The 16,482-nt window shown below is 40.7% G+C and overlaps 2 protein-coding genes across 2 annotated transcripts in view; both read left to right on the forward strand.

Annotated features, from left to right (window-relative positions):
• LOC308565576 (uncharacterized protein) overlaps positions 1–16,482 on the forward strand; it is a gene marked incomplete at both ends in the record, with an annotated part of 32,785 nt that overhangs the window by 12,377 nt on the left and 3,926 nt on the right. The window contains one exon of the mRNA XM_081154891.1: positions 8,496–8,627. Within this exon, the coding sequence (XP_081011017.1) occupies positions 8,496–8,627 (132 nt within the window). The remainder of the gene's footprint in view (positions 1–8,495; positions 8,628–16,482) is intronic.
• On the forward strand, positions 14,261–15,211 carry LOC308565754 (olfactory receptor 8K1-like; the record flags this gene model as incomplete). Its single annotated transcript, XM_081155355.1, has 1 exon — positions 14,261–15,211. One exon carries the CDS (start codon positions 14,261–14,263, stop codon positions 15,209–15,211), a length of 951 nt encoding a protein of 316 aa, XP_081011481.1.

Raw genomic sequence — 16,482 nt, forward strand, 5'->3', positions numbered from 1 at the left:
CTCCTTTCCTTTGGTTTCAGCCCTAGTAATCTCCCCTGGTGTGTTAGGGTCGTGTTTACTGATGGCTGTGCCTGTGTCACCTGGTGATCTGGAGCGCTCAGCCACATGGCTTTGCTCAGATGCCCCTCCCGGACATCGGGATCCCACTGTCCCCCGTCGCGGCCTCTGCTCCGCATCTGAGCCTCTTCTCCGAACACACTTTGCAACTCAGCTGCCCGTAGGTTCCGGCTGGCACCTGAGTTTTTCTCCATCAGTCCCTCTGGTTGATATCGGGTGACCTTCAAATTCACATACATTTCTAGGTCTGTCCTGTTCCCCCCCGACGAGTTGTTCTTGCTTAATAACTGGCTGCTTGGTTTTTGAGGTTGTGGTATTTCCTTGCCTCTCTGAAAAAAGAAAGTAATTTTCCATGTTCAAAAGCTATTTTTAGTGTCCTTGGGGAAGAGACCTATCCTGTGAAAAACCGACTGTGCTGCCTCTCTTCGCTCGGGTTATTTCCCCATTGTGATCAATACCGATTATGCGCCGTGTTTCACTGCACTGATTGATTATCTGGTGAATCAAAGGGGAAGAACCCTGTTGCCTGCACGGTGCCATGTTTCTAATGTAAGTGAAGCCTGAGACATGGCAAGGACATACTTATCTTGCCTTTTGTATACAGCTGCTCCATGTCACTCTCCACATCTTCCCATGTGCTTACTTTTATTTTTTATTTTTCTATTGTTTACTTTCATTCTTTTTAATATTACTACGGTTTTATTAAAGCTTTTTGTCTGTAGCATTTTCTTTGTTCACTATCATGCAATTAAAATTCTGTGTTTAGCATTTAATAAAAATATTTCGTTGGGATACAATTTTGGTTTTTCGTTGGAATAAAATTCCAGGGGTTGCCAGGGGTTAGGGCACAGAGAGGGATGAACAGGAGGAGCTTGTTGGATTTTTAGTGCAGGGAAAATACTTTGCATGAAACTCTAACCACGGACACAAGTCATTAAATATATGTTCAACCCATAGAATGTACAACGCCAAGAATGAGCCAAATGTAAACCGTGGAGTTTGGGTGGACATGATGTGCCAGTGTAGGTTCATGGGTTATAGCAAATGTAGTACTTACATTTGTTAATGGGGAGGGGGGCTATGCATGTCACCCAGACCTTACTGAGCATGTGTCTAAATTGCAGCTTCCCTATGCTCTTTCCCAGTTATTAGTTAATAACCAGGTTATTACAACACTACCAGCAGGACATAGTCTGAGACATGAAGATTGAGAAGCAGAATTCCAAAAAAGCCAAATGGTTCTTGCTAATGATTTGTAGAAGGAATTCTTCCAGGGACAATATAAAAGATAAACGTTCTTTCCCAAAAAAGAGGCCTATGAGGGGAATATTTATTCTTTACTATGAGCACTCCCTACGATTGGGAAATTAATTTAAGGACAATAGAATATATTGACCCTGATATTGTTAAGCTACTGAACCAAAAAAGCCCTGAGGCCCAACATGTCATCATTTAAAAATTTTAATTAAGCCCTCTTGCTTGAGCCAGTGTTTGTTTCCTGACCTATTACATGCACGGGAAAAACATTCCTAGACGATATAATGAAAACAGTGGAGCACCACATGCAGTTGTGAAGGTTGAAAACTATGTTATTTAGGGGGGTGCCATTCATATGGATGAAGATGGGAAAAACTCCTACCCAAAGATGTACAATTTATAGAGTATTGTCCTGATTCGTGTACACACTCAACAACGGCCCATTACCGTGGTTAGACTGATAAAGGGAAGAACAGACCTCTCAGGAACATACACCAATCCTATGAGGCAAGTCTTCACTAATCAACATATACAGTTTGTCATTGAAAGAGCTCCTGAAATACAAGAGAATGCTAATTGAGAAGTATGAGTATGAAAGTAAAGTATTATTATCTTTAGAATAAAAAATGATCTGTGATTCATTAAATTTTTAATGATTCACAATTACCATAATATTCCCAAGTGTAAAATTGTGTCTGTGGTTTGTTATTAGAGAAAGGAACCATTGCATTCCCCAGAGAGTGTATCTATACCTATATATTTATATACCTGTATATCTATCTATATCATCTATATCTATCTATCTGTGGTGACAAACACCCCAAAACACAAATGCTGTGCCATGCAAGCCAAAAAAGAGATGGTTGCCTGCACAGCCAGGAGGCCTATCCGCATTTGGGGTGCAATGGCAGATGCAAAGCAGGAATCCACAAAAGGAAGGCAGCTGAGGAAAAAGTACATGGGTGTGGAGCTTGGGAGTGATTTGGAGTAAGAAGAGCAGCCATGTGTTCCTTCTGCCAGATATCATATTCAGCGCTAACATTTTCATTCACTCAGTGAATACCCCTTGAAGAGCAAGGCCAAGCTAGACACCGTGCTCTGCACTAGAAAGGGAAGGATCTCTAGCCAATGGAAGACTAGATGTAACTCCATCTTCCCCCCAAAAATATTTTAAAACAGAATACATTGAAATATTGAATAATAAAGTAAAACATACTATAACAATTGTAGATAACACATAAATAAATAAATCTGTTATTGTTCTGAAAAGGAAGAAAATGAAAAGTAAACATGAACTCTGACACCATGGCTCTCCTAGGAGCATCTGCAAAAACTTTAGAAGTGAGATTCAAATTGTTCAAAAAAGTACTAAGCCTTTGCTCCCTGGAGCAGCACAGAGTTCCACTAAAGCCCACAGATAAATCTGCTACCTGAAAAAACTGGCATTCTCACTAAAATTCTAACTAAAAACATTTGCTTATCAGCAAGCATTATAAACACACTTGCCCACCATGATCAGGCATCTTGTTAGGAAAAAAAGAAGCCTCCTCTGACAATTAGTAAGCGCAGCCTTTCCTCACAGGGGTTGAAATTTGGATTTTGCCGTCTGCACAAATGAGGAAGCTTCAAGCTGAAAAATTAACATACAATGGTCTGAGTCTGTAGCACTGTGGCTACCAGAAGTCACCTTCCAGGATTGTCACAGAGAAGTCCTGTTAGAAATGCAAACCATAATGAGAAAGAGCATCTCCATAATCAAGACTCTAGAAGGCAATAAATACATTTAAAATGTTTTTAAACATAAAAGTCAAACGAATAAAAGGGAAAAAGGCAAAATGGGTAAACCTTTACCCCAAAGACCAAGGTTATAGGCTGACTTACTGACAGTGGCCTAAGCAAGGAGTCAGGAAGAATGAATGAATGAATGAATGAATGAATGAATGAATGAATGAAAATACCTGTGAAAAAATCTAGCTAGTCACAAAGAAGTTGTGTCTTCGTGTGGGAAACAGATAGAACCCACTGTTGCAGGGGGGTGAGGTCATAACAAGGAACAATTCTGAGGAAGTCACGTTGCAGCCAGCTACTGCATTTCTCTAAGTAGCCTGCAGAGCACAGGAAGGGTTCTCCACCCCTGCAAGTGCCCACCAGCAGCTGGCACCTGTGGGACCCGAGCCTGTGAGTGGCAGCCAGATGAACCTCAGCTGCCTCCAGAGCGCAGGGAGCCACGGAACTCAAGTAAAAGAGGTGCGGCTGCTGCCATCTGGGGCCTGGGAGAAAGCGAGAGGCCTGCTGCTAAGGAGGCCTGCCTGCCGCTAAGGAGGCCTGCCACGAAGGAGGTCTGCCACGAAGGAGGTCTGCCACGAAGGAGGTCTGCCTGCCACTAAGGAGGCCTGCCACGAAGGAGGTCTGCCTGCCACGAAGGAGGTCTGCCACGAAGGAGGTCTGCCACGAAGGAGGTCTGCCTGCCACTAAGGAGGCCTGCCACGAAGGAGGTCTGCCTGCCACTAAGGAGGCCTGCCACGAAGGAGGTCTGCCTGCCACGAAGGAGGTCTGCCACGAAGGAGGTCTGCCACGAAGGAGGTCTGCCTGCCACTAAGGAGGTCTGCCACGAAGGAGGTCTGCCTGCCACGAAGGAGGTCTGCCATGAAGGAGGTCTGCCACGAAGGAGGTCTGCCTGCCACTAAGGAGGCCTGCCACGAAGGAGGTCTGCCTGCCACTAAGGAGGTCTGCCACGAAGGAGGTCTGCCTGCCACGAAGGAGGTCTGCCATGAAGGAGGTCTGCCACGAAGGAGGTCTGCCTGCCACTAAGGAGGCCTGCCACGAAGGAGGTCTGCCACGAAGGAGGTCTGCCTGCCATGAAGGAGGTCTGCCTGCCACGAAGGAGGTCTGCCACTAATCAGGAAGAACCAGTGCCCAGAGCAAACGTGGGCCCACATAGGACTGACCCATGAAACCGGGGCTGAATTCCTTCGCCCCCTCTAGGCCTCCTTCTCACTCCCTCCCCTACGCTGCTTAGTTCCAAGGCTGCCCCACCGGACCCCCGAATTAGGCTTGGAGGGTTTGCACGGCCCTTCCTCACCTCATTCTTTAAATTGGCTCCCAGCCTCGGTTCCCCCCAGCTCGTTTTCCTGCCTCGTGAGGTACGCCCTGGGCCTGCCGGGCTCGTGAACTTGGGCTCAGTGCCGGCGGGCAGGCGCGTTTCTCTCAGTCCTCCTGGCAGTGCCATCGCCCACTTCACCGCCCCGACTCCGACACCGAGTGTGGCCAGCCCAGCTCCCACCACGCACAGGGGAAGTGCTGTGATTCGCAAACATTTTAAAAATGCAACCTAAAAAGAAGAGGGGGAAAAGGAAATGTCTGAAGGAAGAAGGTAATAAAAGCTTTCCCATATTTTCGTGGTCGCCTACGTGGATGCTATGAGAGTCACAGGGGACGCAGCTGACTGTTGATCACGGGAAGCCTAAGGCACGGAGGGCCGCAGCTGGGACACCCTGGAAGCCGGGATATATTGTTAGGGAGCCAGACGCTTCCACAGTTAGATCTGCGCTCAACTGCACGCAGACTGCCCTCGGTTCTTACACACGCGAAAGTCACGGGGAGGAAGGCGCGAGTGGCATTTAGGAGAGACGGTCATACTATCCCATTAGATCTTGATCTCAGGGGCTGGACTGACCATTACCCGAGAGTCATGAGCTCTCAACTCGGGAAACACCACAATGGAGGTAATCATTGTGGGAACTCACTGCATTACAGTAATTGTTACAGATTTGTCACGAGAAAGGACAAAGCACATATATGACTCATTTAAAGATAAGGCATTATTTTCAAATCTCCTGGCTATCAGCCATGTGGCTTTGGGCAAATTACATGGTTTATCTGAGCTCCCCGTCCTCTGAATGTGAGAATAGTATATCTCTCTCACACACGTCAGTGACATATTTTTCACCTAGTGCTGCTACATATTTTTACTTCGATAATGAATTAAAAAAGGAATCTTATGTAATGTCATTTATAAGTTTATCACGATTTTGGGAACTGTGCCGGTTTTACGCGGATTAAGTTGATGTCCAAGGATTTTCCACAGTTGCTTCAATCACTGACTCTGTGAGTGCCTTTATATCGCGCAGGTCTGCAGGGACTCTGCAGATCATTTCCATTGTTTCCTTTCTTTCCTTGAATTGCCCCAGGTTTTTTCACTGGGGAATGTGTAGGGTGTCCTGGGTAATTAACAGGCACCGGGAAGCAATTTTTAAAAATCTCTCAGATGATTTGAACATAAATTACATGCGACTTCTTCAGGCACAAGCATCATAAATTCTCCCTACCTAAAGAAAAAGTGAGAGGAATTTAGGAGAAGAAAGTTCAATTCTTCATTAAAGGTGAGTGGATAGAAGCTGTGTTTTGATTGCCACCTTTACGCCTGCCTTCTGACTATGGACACTCTCGTGGTCACTGACAGCTGATTCTAAAATACCACAGAAATTCATTATCTCCTTTGTTAGCTGGCGTTCTCTGATGTGGAATGGCATTTTTAGGGCATTACATTCTATGAATTAACTAGATATCAGAGATTCATTTGATTTATGAAAGTCACTAGGGGCATTTGGATATTGCTAGTGAGGAGGGGGTTAGGATTTCCAAATAAAATACAGGGTTCCCAATTACACTTGCTTTTCAGATAAACAACAAATAATTTTAATATGGTATGTAATATTTTATAAATATTATTTTATATAAAAATATTCAATGTGATTTTGGAAAAAATATTTTGATATATATATTACCCATACAATATTTTAGAAACTGCAAATAATTTTACTATAAGGATATATATCTTATATATAAGGATAAACTCCCATGATGAACTTGCATATGTTTTTAGTTCTTTGCTTTTTTCCCCCTATTGGCTGCTTACTACTCGGTTTGTTTTTTTCAGAATAGGCTTTACAAACTGTATTGTACACTAAAAATCTTTAACAGGGGTATATTTCACATTAAGTATTTTTACTGCAATAAAATTAAAATGTAAATGTCAAAAAAAAAATGAGCAGGGTAAAAGAATCTAGACATGGGGAAAAATTCAAATAACACTGGACTAATTCTTAGCAAAGCATCGAAGACTTCAACATGGTAGGATTGGTACTGGAATTCTGGATCCTTTGCTTAGTCCAGTGCATCTCCCAGTCTATAGGAAAACCCACCATAGCAGGCCCTGCAACACTTGTTCTTATTTGTGAAAGAGGAAAGAACCTGAACGCAGAGTGGGATCAAGGGAGAAACCGCAGACAATTTCATGTAGGGAAGAGGGATAGAAGTGGCTCATGAGTGTCCACGTTGCCACCACCACCCTGCTCTCCCGCCCCTGCCATCCCCTATTCCTTGGATCAGACCGGCTGCATGGATAGCAGAAAATTATCCCTAGAATTCTGCCAGCAGCCATAGGGTGGCTCCTGACTCAGCTGCTCAAAACTAGGTTTGGACTTTGGGCTGGGCTCCCAGAAGTTTCTACCTGATAGTTGTCCAGTCTAAAGCTGAGCATTACATTACATAATTCTATTTTGTATTTTAACTGGCTGAAAATTTTGAATTCCAATTACTCCTGCAATTGAAAATCATACTTACGAGTTCAAGATTTGCACTGAGGAGACCCTCAATATGAGAGGAAGGGCACACGGGGGCACGGAGCTAAAGCAGCTTCACTGTCTTCAAGCAGAGCAGTTCCACTTTGTTTTCCTGACTCCCCATGTAAATTTTGTGAAATGAAGAGGTCAGGACTTATCACTGAAACATTTTAAAATCACAGTGTTATACTCTATATCTACTCCATTGTACAATTCAAGAAATAAATTGACAGTAATATGAGATATAATAAATGCTCAAATAAATATTTTAAATGCTTTATCATGTTCACAATGGGGGAATAAATTAATGCATATAAATAGCACATTAGAGGAAAGAAAGCATATAAAATTGAATGTTTAAAATGCCTCAATATTGATATAAACCACATATTTTAGTAGAAATGGATCCAGCTCTTATGCCTCTTGAAGCTTATACTAATTTGAAGATTTTCTTTTTATAAAAAAGACCAAAGGTTATACATATAAATTAAGGCATTAATATGAATATTTATTTAGAATGGAAAAAGAATTTTTAAAATTTCAGCTGTCAATGAACAATTAGTCACAAATACCATAAAATTATAAGTGTAATATTTTAATTACTGAAATTTCAGACACATCTCAGCATATTGGGTGGTAAGAGAGTTCTTAGAAGCCACTCCAGCTCCAGGATAGCATTTCTCAACAATGAACTTGACTCTTATAAATATACCCACTAAACATCTAAGTATTATTAGCTCTGTCTCCTTAGCTGGACCCCACAAACGTCTGTGCACGTGCCGATGTGCTATGATACTAGTTGAATATGGTGGACTCAGAGTAAGAGAGAGGGTTTGACTGAGGGTAAAATAGCCTACATTTGCAACTTTTACAAAGATCTATCACTTCATGAGTGTATGGATAAGGCCCCACCTTGTGAGAATGAGGGACCCAACATCTTAAACTTCATTAACATTATATTATCTGTCTCTCTTCTAGAAAATCAAAATGCCACAAGAATTCTCAGACAGAAATGTAAGTGTACTAAAGAAAAATTATGATGCCATTGTGTAGATGAAATAAATATTTCTAATATTTACATGGCTTTAGCCCAGCCGGGTGTGGCTCAGCGGTTGAGCATCGACCTAGGATCCAGGAGATCAGGGTTCGATTCCCGGTCAGGGCACATGCCCGGGTTGCGGGCTGCAGCCAATCAATGACTCTCTCATCATTGATGTTTCTATCTCTGTCTCTTCCTCTCCCTTCCTCTCCCTGAAATGAATAAAGATATATTTTAAAAATATATATATATTTATATGGCTTTAAAAAATTAATGGCTATGTTCCAGACGTTGTTAACTCCAGTCAGAGTTTAATCTGTCATAACAGTGCTTGTGTTTCATCTGTATCTCTTCTCTTGGGAAGTAAAAGATTATATCACTCAATGTAATTTTAAAATCAGATGTGTGAATTATTTTCTATCCCCTATTATGAAAAAGGCTTTTCTTCAACCTGTCTACAAAGATTGTTTAAATGGCACTACATGAAAGCTAAAAATAACCCCTCTGTTTCTTTCCAGAGCTATCTGGACTCAGTGGGCCAACAGAATCTAACAGAATTGTCTGAATTCATTCTGATGGGAGTCACAAGGCAGCCTGAGCTGCAGGTTCCACTTTTCCTGGTCTTCCTCACCATCTACACCGTCACAGTGGTAGGCAACCTGGGCATGATCCTTTTAACCCAGGTGGACTCCCACCTACACACACCTATGTATTTTTTTATCAAACACCTAGCTCTCATTGATCTTGGTAATTCTACTGTTATTTGTCCGAAGATGCTGGTAAATTTTATTGTGAATCAAAATGTCATTTCATATTACGCATGTGCCACCCAGTTGGCTTTCTTCCTTATGTTTATTATCAGTGAATTTTTCATCTTGTCTGCCATGGCCTATGACCGCTGTTCCGCCATCTGTAACCCTTTGCTCTACAATGTGATTATGTCCCAGAGACGCTGTCATGTGTTGGTGGGCATTCCGTACCTCTACGGTACCTTTCAGGCTCTTCTGTTCACTATTAAGATTTTTACATTGACCTTTTGTGGCTCTAATGTCATAAATCATTTCTACTGTGATGATGTTCCCTTGATACTTTTGCTCTGCTCAAATGCACAAGAAATAGAATTCTTGATCATACTATTTTCAGCATTTAATTTGCTCTCCTCCCTGCTGGTAGTTTTGGTATCCTACACTCTGATTCTGATCACCATATTTCGCATGCATTCTGCAGAGGGCAGGAGAAAAGCTTTTTCCACATGTGGTTCTCACCTGACAGTGGTGGTTATATTCTATGGGTCCCTATTATTTATGTACACACAGCCCAAATCCGCTCACTCCTTTGATACTGATAAAATCGCCTCTGTGTTCTACACTTTAGTGATCCCTATGCTTAATCCCTTGATATACAGCTTAAGGAACAAAGAGGTAAAAAATGCCTTCCATAGGGTTTTTAAGAATCCATGCAAACTTTGTATTTAATAATCAATTTGGAATATTGTTCTAATAAACTCTGATAAAAGCAAATGTCACTTAATATGTCTAATAGATATAATTACATTCTTTTTTACTTTTGAGCAAAACCTAATTATAATGCACTAATAGATTGTTTCCCTAATATTCAGCCAAATTAATCTTCATACTTTAGATCTCAATTAAATGACACATCCTCCTCAGCATTTTTTGCTTTTGAGAATCAGTGTTTCTTTTAGTAATTCCATAGAACCTGACATTTTTCCCAGTTGAAACACCAAATTCTACCTCAGTAAGCTATGTGTTTCTTTCTGTCTTTTCATTGTTATTATTTTTTAGGTCAGGGATCGTTTCACTTGTGTTTTTATTCTGTTTTCTTAACCAAATACAGCAGTGTAAATACAGTAAGTCTCTTGCAGATAGAATATAGTTGGATCATGATTTTTTTAAAAAATCTATTCTGCCGATCTCTGCCTTTGTAGAATTTAATCCATTTACATTTAAATTAATTACAGATAATGGTGACATACTTCTGGCATGTTGCTCTTTGTTCCCCATCCATCATCTCTCTCTCTAGTTCATCTTTTCCTCCATTGCAAGGTCTCCTTGAGTTTGTGGCTGAACACTAAATGGGGCCTACCTACAGTGAAAATCCACAAGGCTGTTGAAAGAATTATCGGGGAATTGTAAGGTGAACAATTCCAGAGATCACACAGCACAGGTAGACATTAAAGTTCCAAAATCCAAAGAATAGAGTCCTTGTTCAACACCCAGGCATCCAGTAGAGATCTCAGAAACAAATGTTCCTTAAGACTACCACGCATATAGTTTGAAAATAAGCCTCAAAAAGAGCTATCCAATCCTTGTTTAAAACATTGAAGTTTTTTTTTTAGGAAGACAGGAGAATATTAAAGCACTCATTAACATAAAACTTTCAAAATTCACCATGCAATCACAAATACTAGATATATGTGAAAGCAGGAACATGTGACCACACCCAGGAGATGATTAACATAGATCTTGAAATAACAGTGATGATAGAACTATCAGACAAAGACTTTAAAGCATATATATGTTTGTGGTGTAAGTCCTGACTTTTGTGTTTGTTTTTTTGTCTTCTTTTTGTAATGCAAGTTCCTGGCTTAGGTTTTGGATGCCCAGGCATCAATTTCAAAGGGGCACCTCTTCAAAGACTACCTTCTTTTTTCAAATACAGTTTAGTTTCAGGTGTAGAGCATAGTGATTAGATAATCATATACTTTACAAAGTGGTCCCCCTGATATTTCAAGCACCCACTTGGCACCATACATAGTTACTGCAATATTATTGACTGTAGAGCCTATGCTGTACTTTGCATCATGGTGACTATTTTGTGACTACCAATTTGTGCTTCTTACGCCTTCCACCTTTTTCATGGAAGCCTTGTGCACTGTTGGTGAGAATGTAGATTGGTGCTGTCATGATGGAAAACAGTATGGAGGTTCTTCAAAAACTTAAAACTGGAACTGCCTATGATCCAGCAATTCCACTTCTGGGTATATATCAAAAGAAACCCAAAACAATTCAAAAAATTATATGCACCTCTATGTTCATTGCAGTGTTATTTCCAATAGTCAAACTATGGAAGCAACCCAAGTGCCCATCAACAGACAAGTGGATAAAACAGCTGTGGTTTATATACACAATGGAATAGTACTCAGCCATAAAAAAGAATGGAATCTTACCATTTGCAACAGCATGGATGGACCTAGGGATTATTATGCTAAGTAAAATAAGTCAGACAAAAACAAATACTATATTATTTCACTTATATGTAGAATCTAAAGAGCAAAATAAACGATCAAACAAAATAGAAACAGGCTCATAGATACAGAGATCAAGCTGATGGTTGCCAGAGGGGAGGAGGTCCACAGAACTAGATAAAGAGCCAGATTACCTCCTCCCACTGATGTTTGGCTCAGATATGCTGTGTAATTTCCAGGTCTTGTAAGTAATAAACCTGTATCTCTTTAAAGTTTCGTGGTGGTTATTGCTGAAGGGAATCTTGTGATCATAATTAGAACTACAAGGGCTCATCCATCACAACACTGAATATTGATAGGCTGAGACCAGTACAAAACAATGTTCAATATAATTGAATGATTTAAGAATAACACTAACCTTTTGAGGAGACAAAGGAAAGATTAAAAAGTAACCAAATGCAACTTCTAGAGGTTATACAATATTAGATATGAACAAATATTTATTGAACGAGAGTAATAGCAGATTATACACTGAAAAAGACATGATAAGTTAAACATATCACAACAGACACTACTCAAAATGAAGCCACAGAGAAAGCAAAATACTAAATAAACACCATGAAAATAGTGGCAGTGATCTGTAGATTAACAAGCTACATGCTGTACATTTATATGTGTGTCCAAGTTGAGAAAATGAACTACATGGTACAGAAAAGCCATTGGAAGAAATGTGGCCAACATTTCTTCCAAATTTATTTTTTTTAAAACAAAATGAACAAAAACCCCTATACTCCCAAAAATATAAGGAACTAAGGTAATTCTAAGAAAAATAAACAGAAAAGAAATTAAACCAAAGCATGTCACAATTAAATTTTGAAAACCAATGATAAAGAAAAATCCTTAAAAACAGATAGAGATGAAAGGTACTTTATAAAAAGATGAAGACTTACTACTGATTTATTGGCAGATATAATACAAGTCAGAAGACATTGCTTTAGGTCAACTGAAAGTTGCATAATTTTTTTAAGAGGTCAGTTTCATTTACTCACACATTGTGTGTATGTGTGTATGATGTACTTAATAATTACATGATTATTGTGTAACTGAGATAGTGATAAAAGCATATTTATAATTCCAGTGTTTAGTAATATTGTAGAATTTTATTTTTTCAGTTAGACCCACATAAGAAATATTTTTACCTTTTCCTAATGGGACGTTCTGAGAATAATTAACAGAAATCCAGGGCACTCTCTCCCCTGGGTAAGTACATGCAATCCTTTTATCAGATTAAAACTTTAACAAAATGAGTGTCAAGAGGGTAGAAAAAAAACCCTTAAATACATTCTCCAACAACCAGCGATTAAGACAGTAGGAAGTCAAAGTGGGTTCTCCACTCAGGTGAGTAGAAAATACTGGTTTGAAAATTTCTCAGGGTAGACAGCTTAAACTGGATTATCACCAAAGATCTTGAAGAGCATTATGCTCTGCAAAACTGTTGTTTTCCTTTGCAATATACATTACTGTCATCAATAGAATCAATGGGTAAGACAGACCTGACACTCTGCTCTATACATTTAGACCATCTTGGTTTTCAAATGAACTTACTGCTTTAATCATCTATGGTAACAAGGGTTTTTGTCTATCTCTATTTACAAAGGGTCCCTTCAATCTTGCTTTCAATTTCCTATCTATCCAGGAAGACCTTAATATAAAGGAAGCACTGTGTTTATAAAACTATATTCCGAAGACATAATGATTTTATTTGAATCCTGACTCCACTATCTATTCCCTGTGTGACCATGGTTAATTTATTTCACTCCCTGTGCTTCAGTTTCCTTGACTCTCAAATGAATATGATTATACTCTCTACTTCCTACAGCTATTGTGTGGATCATATGAGTTAATATATGTAAAGTGCTCAGAACAATGACTGGCGTTCTTTATCGGTGCTCGACAGTCATTTGTATTCTTTTTTCCAAGCCTCTCCACTAAGAATTCATGAATAATCAGAATGGCCAAGTGTTCTTTATGCAGAAGAGGGATGTATGATTGGAAAATCATTAGGAGAACTGACTCCATAGGCAGAAACAACAGATGTGCCAAATAAGGACTGAGATATTAATAACAAAATCCTAAAATTAACGTATCATGGCCTTAGATTTTGTATTGGGTAAACAAGATGAACTTACAGTGAGAAGTACTGATATATATATTGATTTTTCTTGATCACTCTACCAACAGTTTAGAAAGTCTTTTGTCTTGCTACTTTAAACAGACATGATGATTGTCAATAATGTAAGGTATATAGTTTAGGTGTCTATGTTTGTTCACAAATTACTTCAAATATTGAAAAAGCTGAAATAAAATAGGTCTTTTGGCATACTTCAGATGACTTTGGATCAAAAAAGGAGGTCATAATAGCTGTATCAAAGCAACCACTTCAAAATATCTTGCCCCTTTAAAGCATACTTTACCGAAGTTTCAATGAATGTGTGTGTTGTATTGGTCTCAGACTATCAATAGGGATGTTATCAGCTAGGAATGCTTGAGGACACACACCTGGGCCTTGATACTTATTGCAGCCCCCTCCCGCCACCCAACAGTTCCCTACCAAAGCCAATGTTGTGGCAAAGTGCAGGAAGGCCAAAGCAGAGTTATTCAAACAGTCAGTTACCTACGTCCCCCACGGCTTTTTTGTTGTTCAAAACAATACAGATGCCCAGCTTTTTAAAAGGGAACTTTAGAGGTGAGGCAGCCTGGCTCTTTCTCTAATCGTGTAGCTGCGCCACATTTATTCAAGATGGGTGTCATTAAAATGTATGCCTCCACAATCAAAAAATTATTGTCAGAAACTTATAGTACAATCAAAATGGCTAGTTTCCAGGCACCGACCCTACAATGTGAATGTAGGTATGTATAGCTCTGGCCTGATGGGAAGAGGAGTCTCTATTTATAATTTAAGACAAAGAAAATGTCTTTGTATCTCATCCATTACGTATCCCATTCTCTTAGAACACAGCATCTCAAACGTAAGTATTGCTTTTATACCTTACACAAGTCCCCTAGAAGAACCACATGGAGACACACAATCATAGCGCAGTGACCACGGTGACTGAATTTATTCTCATGGGGATCACCGACAACCCTAAGCTGCAGGCGCCTCTCTTTGGAGTGTTCCTGGTCCTATACTTGGTCACAGTGATGGGCAACCTGGGCACGGTCATCTTGACCCATTTGGACGCCAAGCTGCATACTCCCATGTACTTTTTCCTTAGACATCTGGCAATCACGGATCTTGGCTACTCCACCGCCATCGGCCCCAAAATGCTGGCCGGCTTTGTGGTGCAGAGAAACACCATTTCCTCCGGCTGCTGCGCGGCGCAGCTGGCCTCGCTGGAGGTTTTCATCATCGCCGAGTTCTTCATCCTGTCGGCGATGGCCTACGACCGCCACGCTGCCATCTGCAAGCCCCTCGTCTACGCGGTCATCATGGCCCAGAGGGTGCGCTGGGCGCTGGTTCTCGCCCCCTATGCCTACGGCACATTCGTGTCGCTCTTTCTCACTGTCAAGTTGTTTCGCCTGCCCTTCTGTGGCCCTAACGCCATCAGCTACTTTTACTGTGACTGCCTGCCCCTGCTGTCCCTGCTCTGCTCCGACGCGCGCGAGCTGGAGCTGATCGTGTTCATCTTTTCGGGCTGTAACCTGCTCTCTTCCCTCTCGGTGGTGCTCGTGTCCTACGGCTTCATCGTCGTGGCCCTTGTCAGGATGAAGTCCCCGGAGGGGAGGCGCAGGGCCTTCTCCACGTGCAGCGCGCACCTGACGGTGGTGGTCGTGTTCTACGGGACCCTGCTGTCCATCTACCTGCGGCCCAGGGCCAGCCGGGCTGCCCACGCCGACCAAGCGGCCTCTGTGTTTTACACGCTGGTGATCCCCATGCTGAACCCGTTTATCTACAGCCTGAGGAACAGAGAAGTCAAAGATGCGCTGAAAAGGACTTTAACTAAGCGCTGCAGAAGCTCTGCTTAACATCCGGATAGTCGGTTGCAGACGTGGGCCTTTGTTTAATACTCTGGCGGTCCCACTGCAGCACCGAAGGGTGGAAGCGTTTTACAGGCTAAGTGTCCTGCTTCTGGATAAAACATTTTCTCTGCTACCTCCCTGTAGTCTTCTTCCTTCAGTTAGATAGATAAATATTGTAGCCAGATCATCTAAGTTCTGAGTTATTTTTCAAGGTCAGATTGGAAGTTATGTTATTTAGAAATAAGGCAAATCACACGAGAGTTTTGGTTGAACTCAGGCATGCAGACGTAAACATCACAAAAACAGTCTTAAGTATTTAAAACGCTATAAAATTAACTAGAAAATTAGTAGTATAAATTTTATAATAGTTATTGTGTATTAAAGATAAATAAAGTTAAACCGGGAAGAATATGTAGGCAAGGCAGGAGACAAGAAAGTAAGTAAATGTGTGATTGAGGATAACACTGCATGAGCCAACTGTTTCAAGAATCTAGGCTTATTAACTATTCTCACTCCAATACATTTAATTTAAAAGGACTCTAGGCTATATAGGAAATAAAGCATGCCATCTCAGAATAAAATTTTCAAATCAGATTAATTTTTCTCTCAAGGATAGAGTGGGCATATGGGAAGAATTTTTCACTAGGAACCATAAAAATAAAAATACAAAGGCTGGCTATTTCCAGGTCCCTCTTGACAGATCCTCACACTGTGGTTAACTTTGATTTATGATAAACAAGTTGACTTTGGATTGGCAAACTCAAGATAAATGAGTTAACCGGTCATCTGCTGGAATGACACCAATATTTTGAAAAATCTATAGCAGTGGCAACAAAGGTTGATGCCTGATGCAGCCCAGGGTGAATTGCATTTCACTCTTGTCTGGTTTTACTCCTTCGTGAGCTTGTGTTCGGGGAGACAATGTTTTGCGTGGACTCTGCTAACACAATGCTACATTCGCATTGCGACCCACTCAGTAAATGCACAGATTCCTTATGCTTTAGTATTCTCCTCTTCAAATCAGCATTTCTTAGATTTTTAAAATACACACACTACCCAATAAAGCTTGTTGCAATCTGCCCTCGTGTTCCAAGTAAAAATTGTGGGGAATTTTACTAAGCACATGAACCAGGGCCTCTTTCTCTCAGACCCATGCGTTTTGTTTAATTTTGCCACATTATTCATGAACTGGAATTTACTTTATTAAGAGTTGATCTTAAGTATTCTCGCCACAAAAAATAAAATAAAAAATGTGAGGTGATGGGTGTGGTAAATAG

Source organism: Miniopterus schreibersii (genome assembly GCF_964146895.1).
Source record: "Miniopterus schreibersii genome assembly, chromosome: 12".
NCBI lineage: Eukaryota > Metazoa > Chordata > Mammalia > Chiroptera > Miniopteridae > Miniopterus > Miniopterus schreibersii.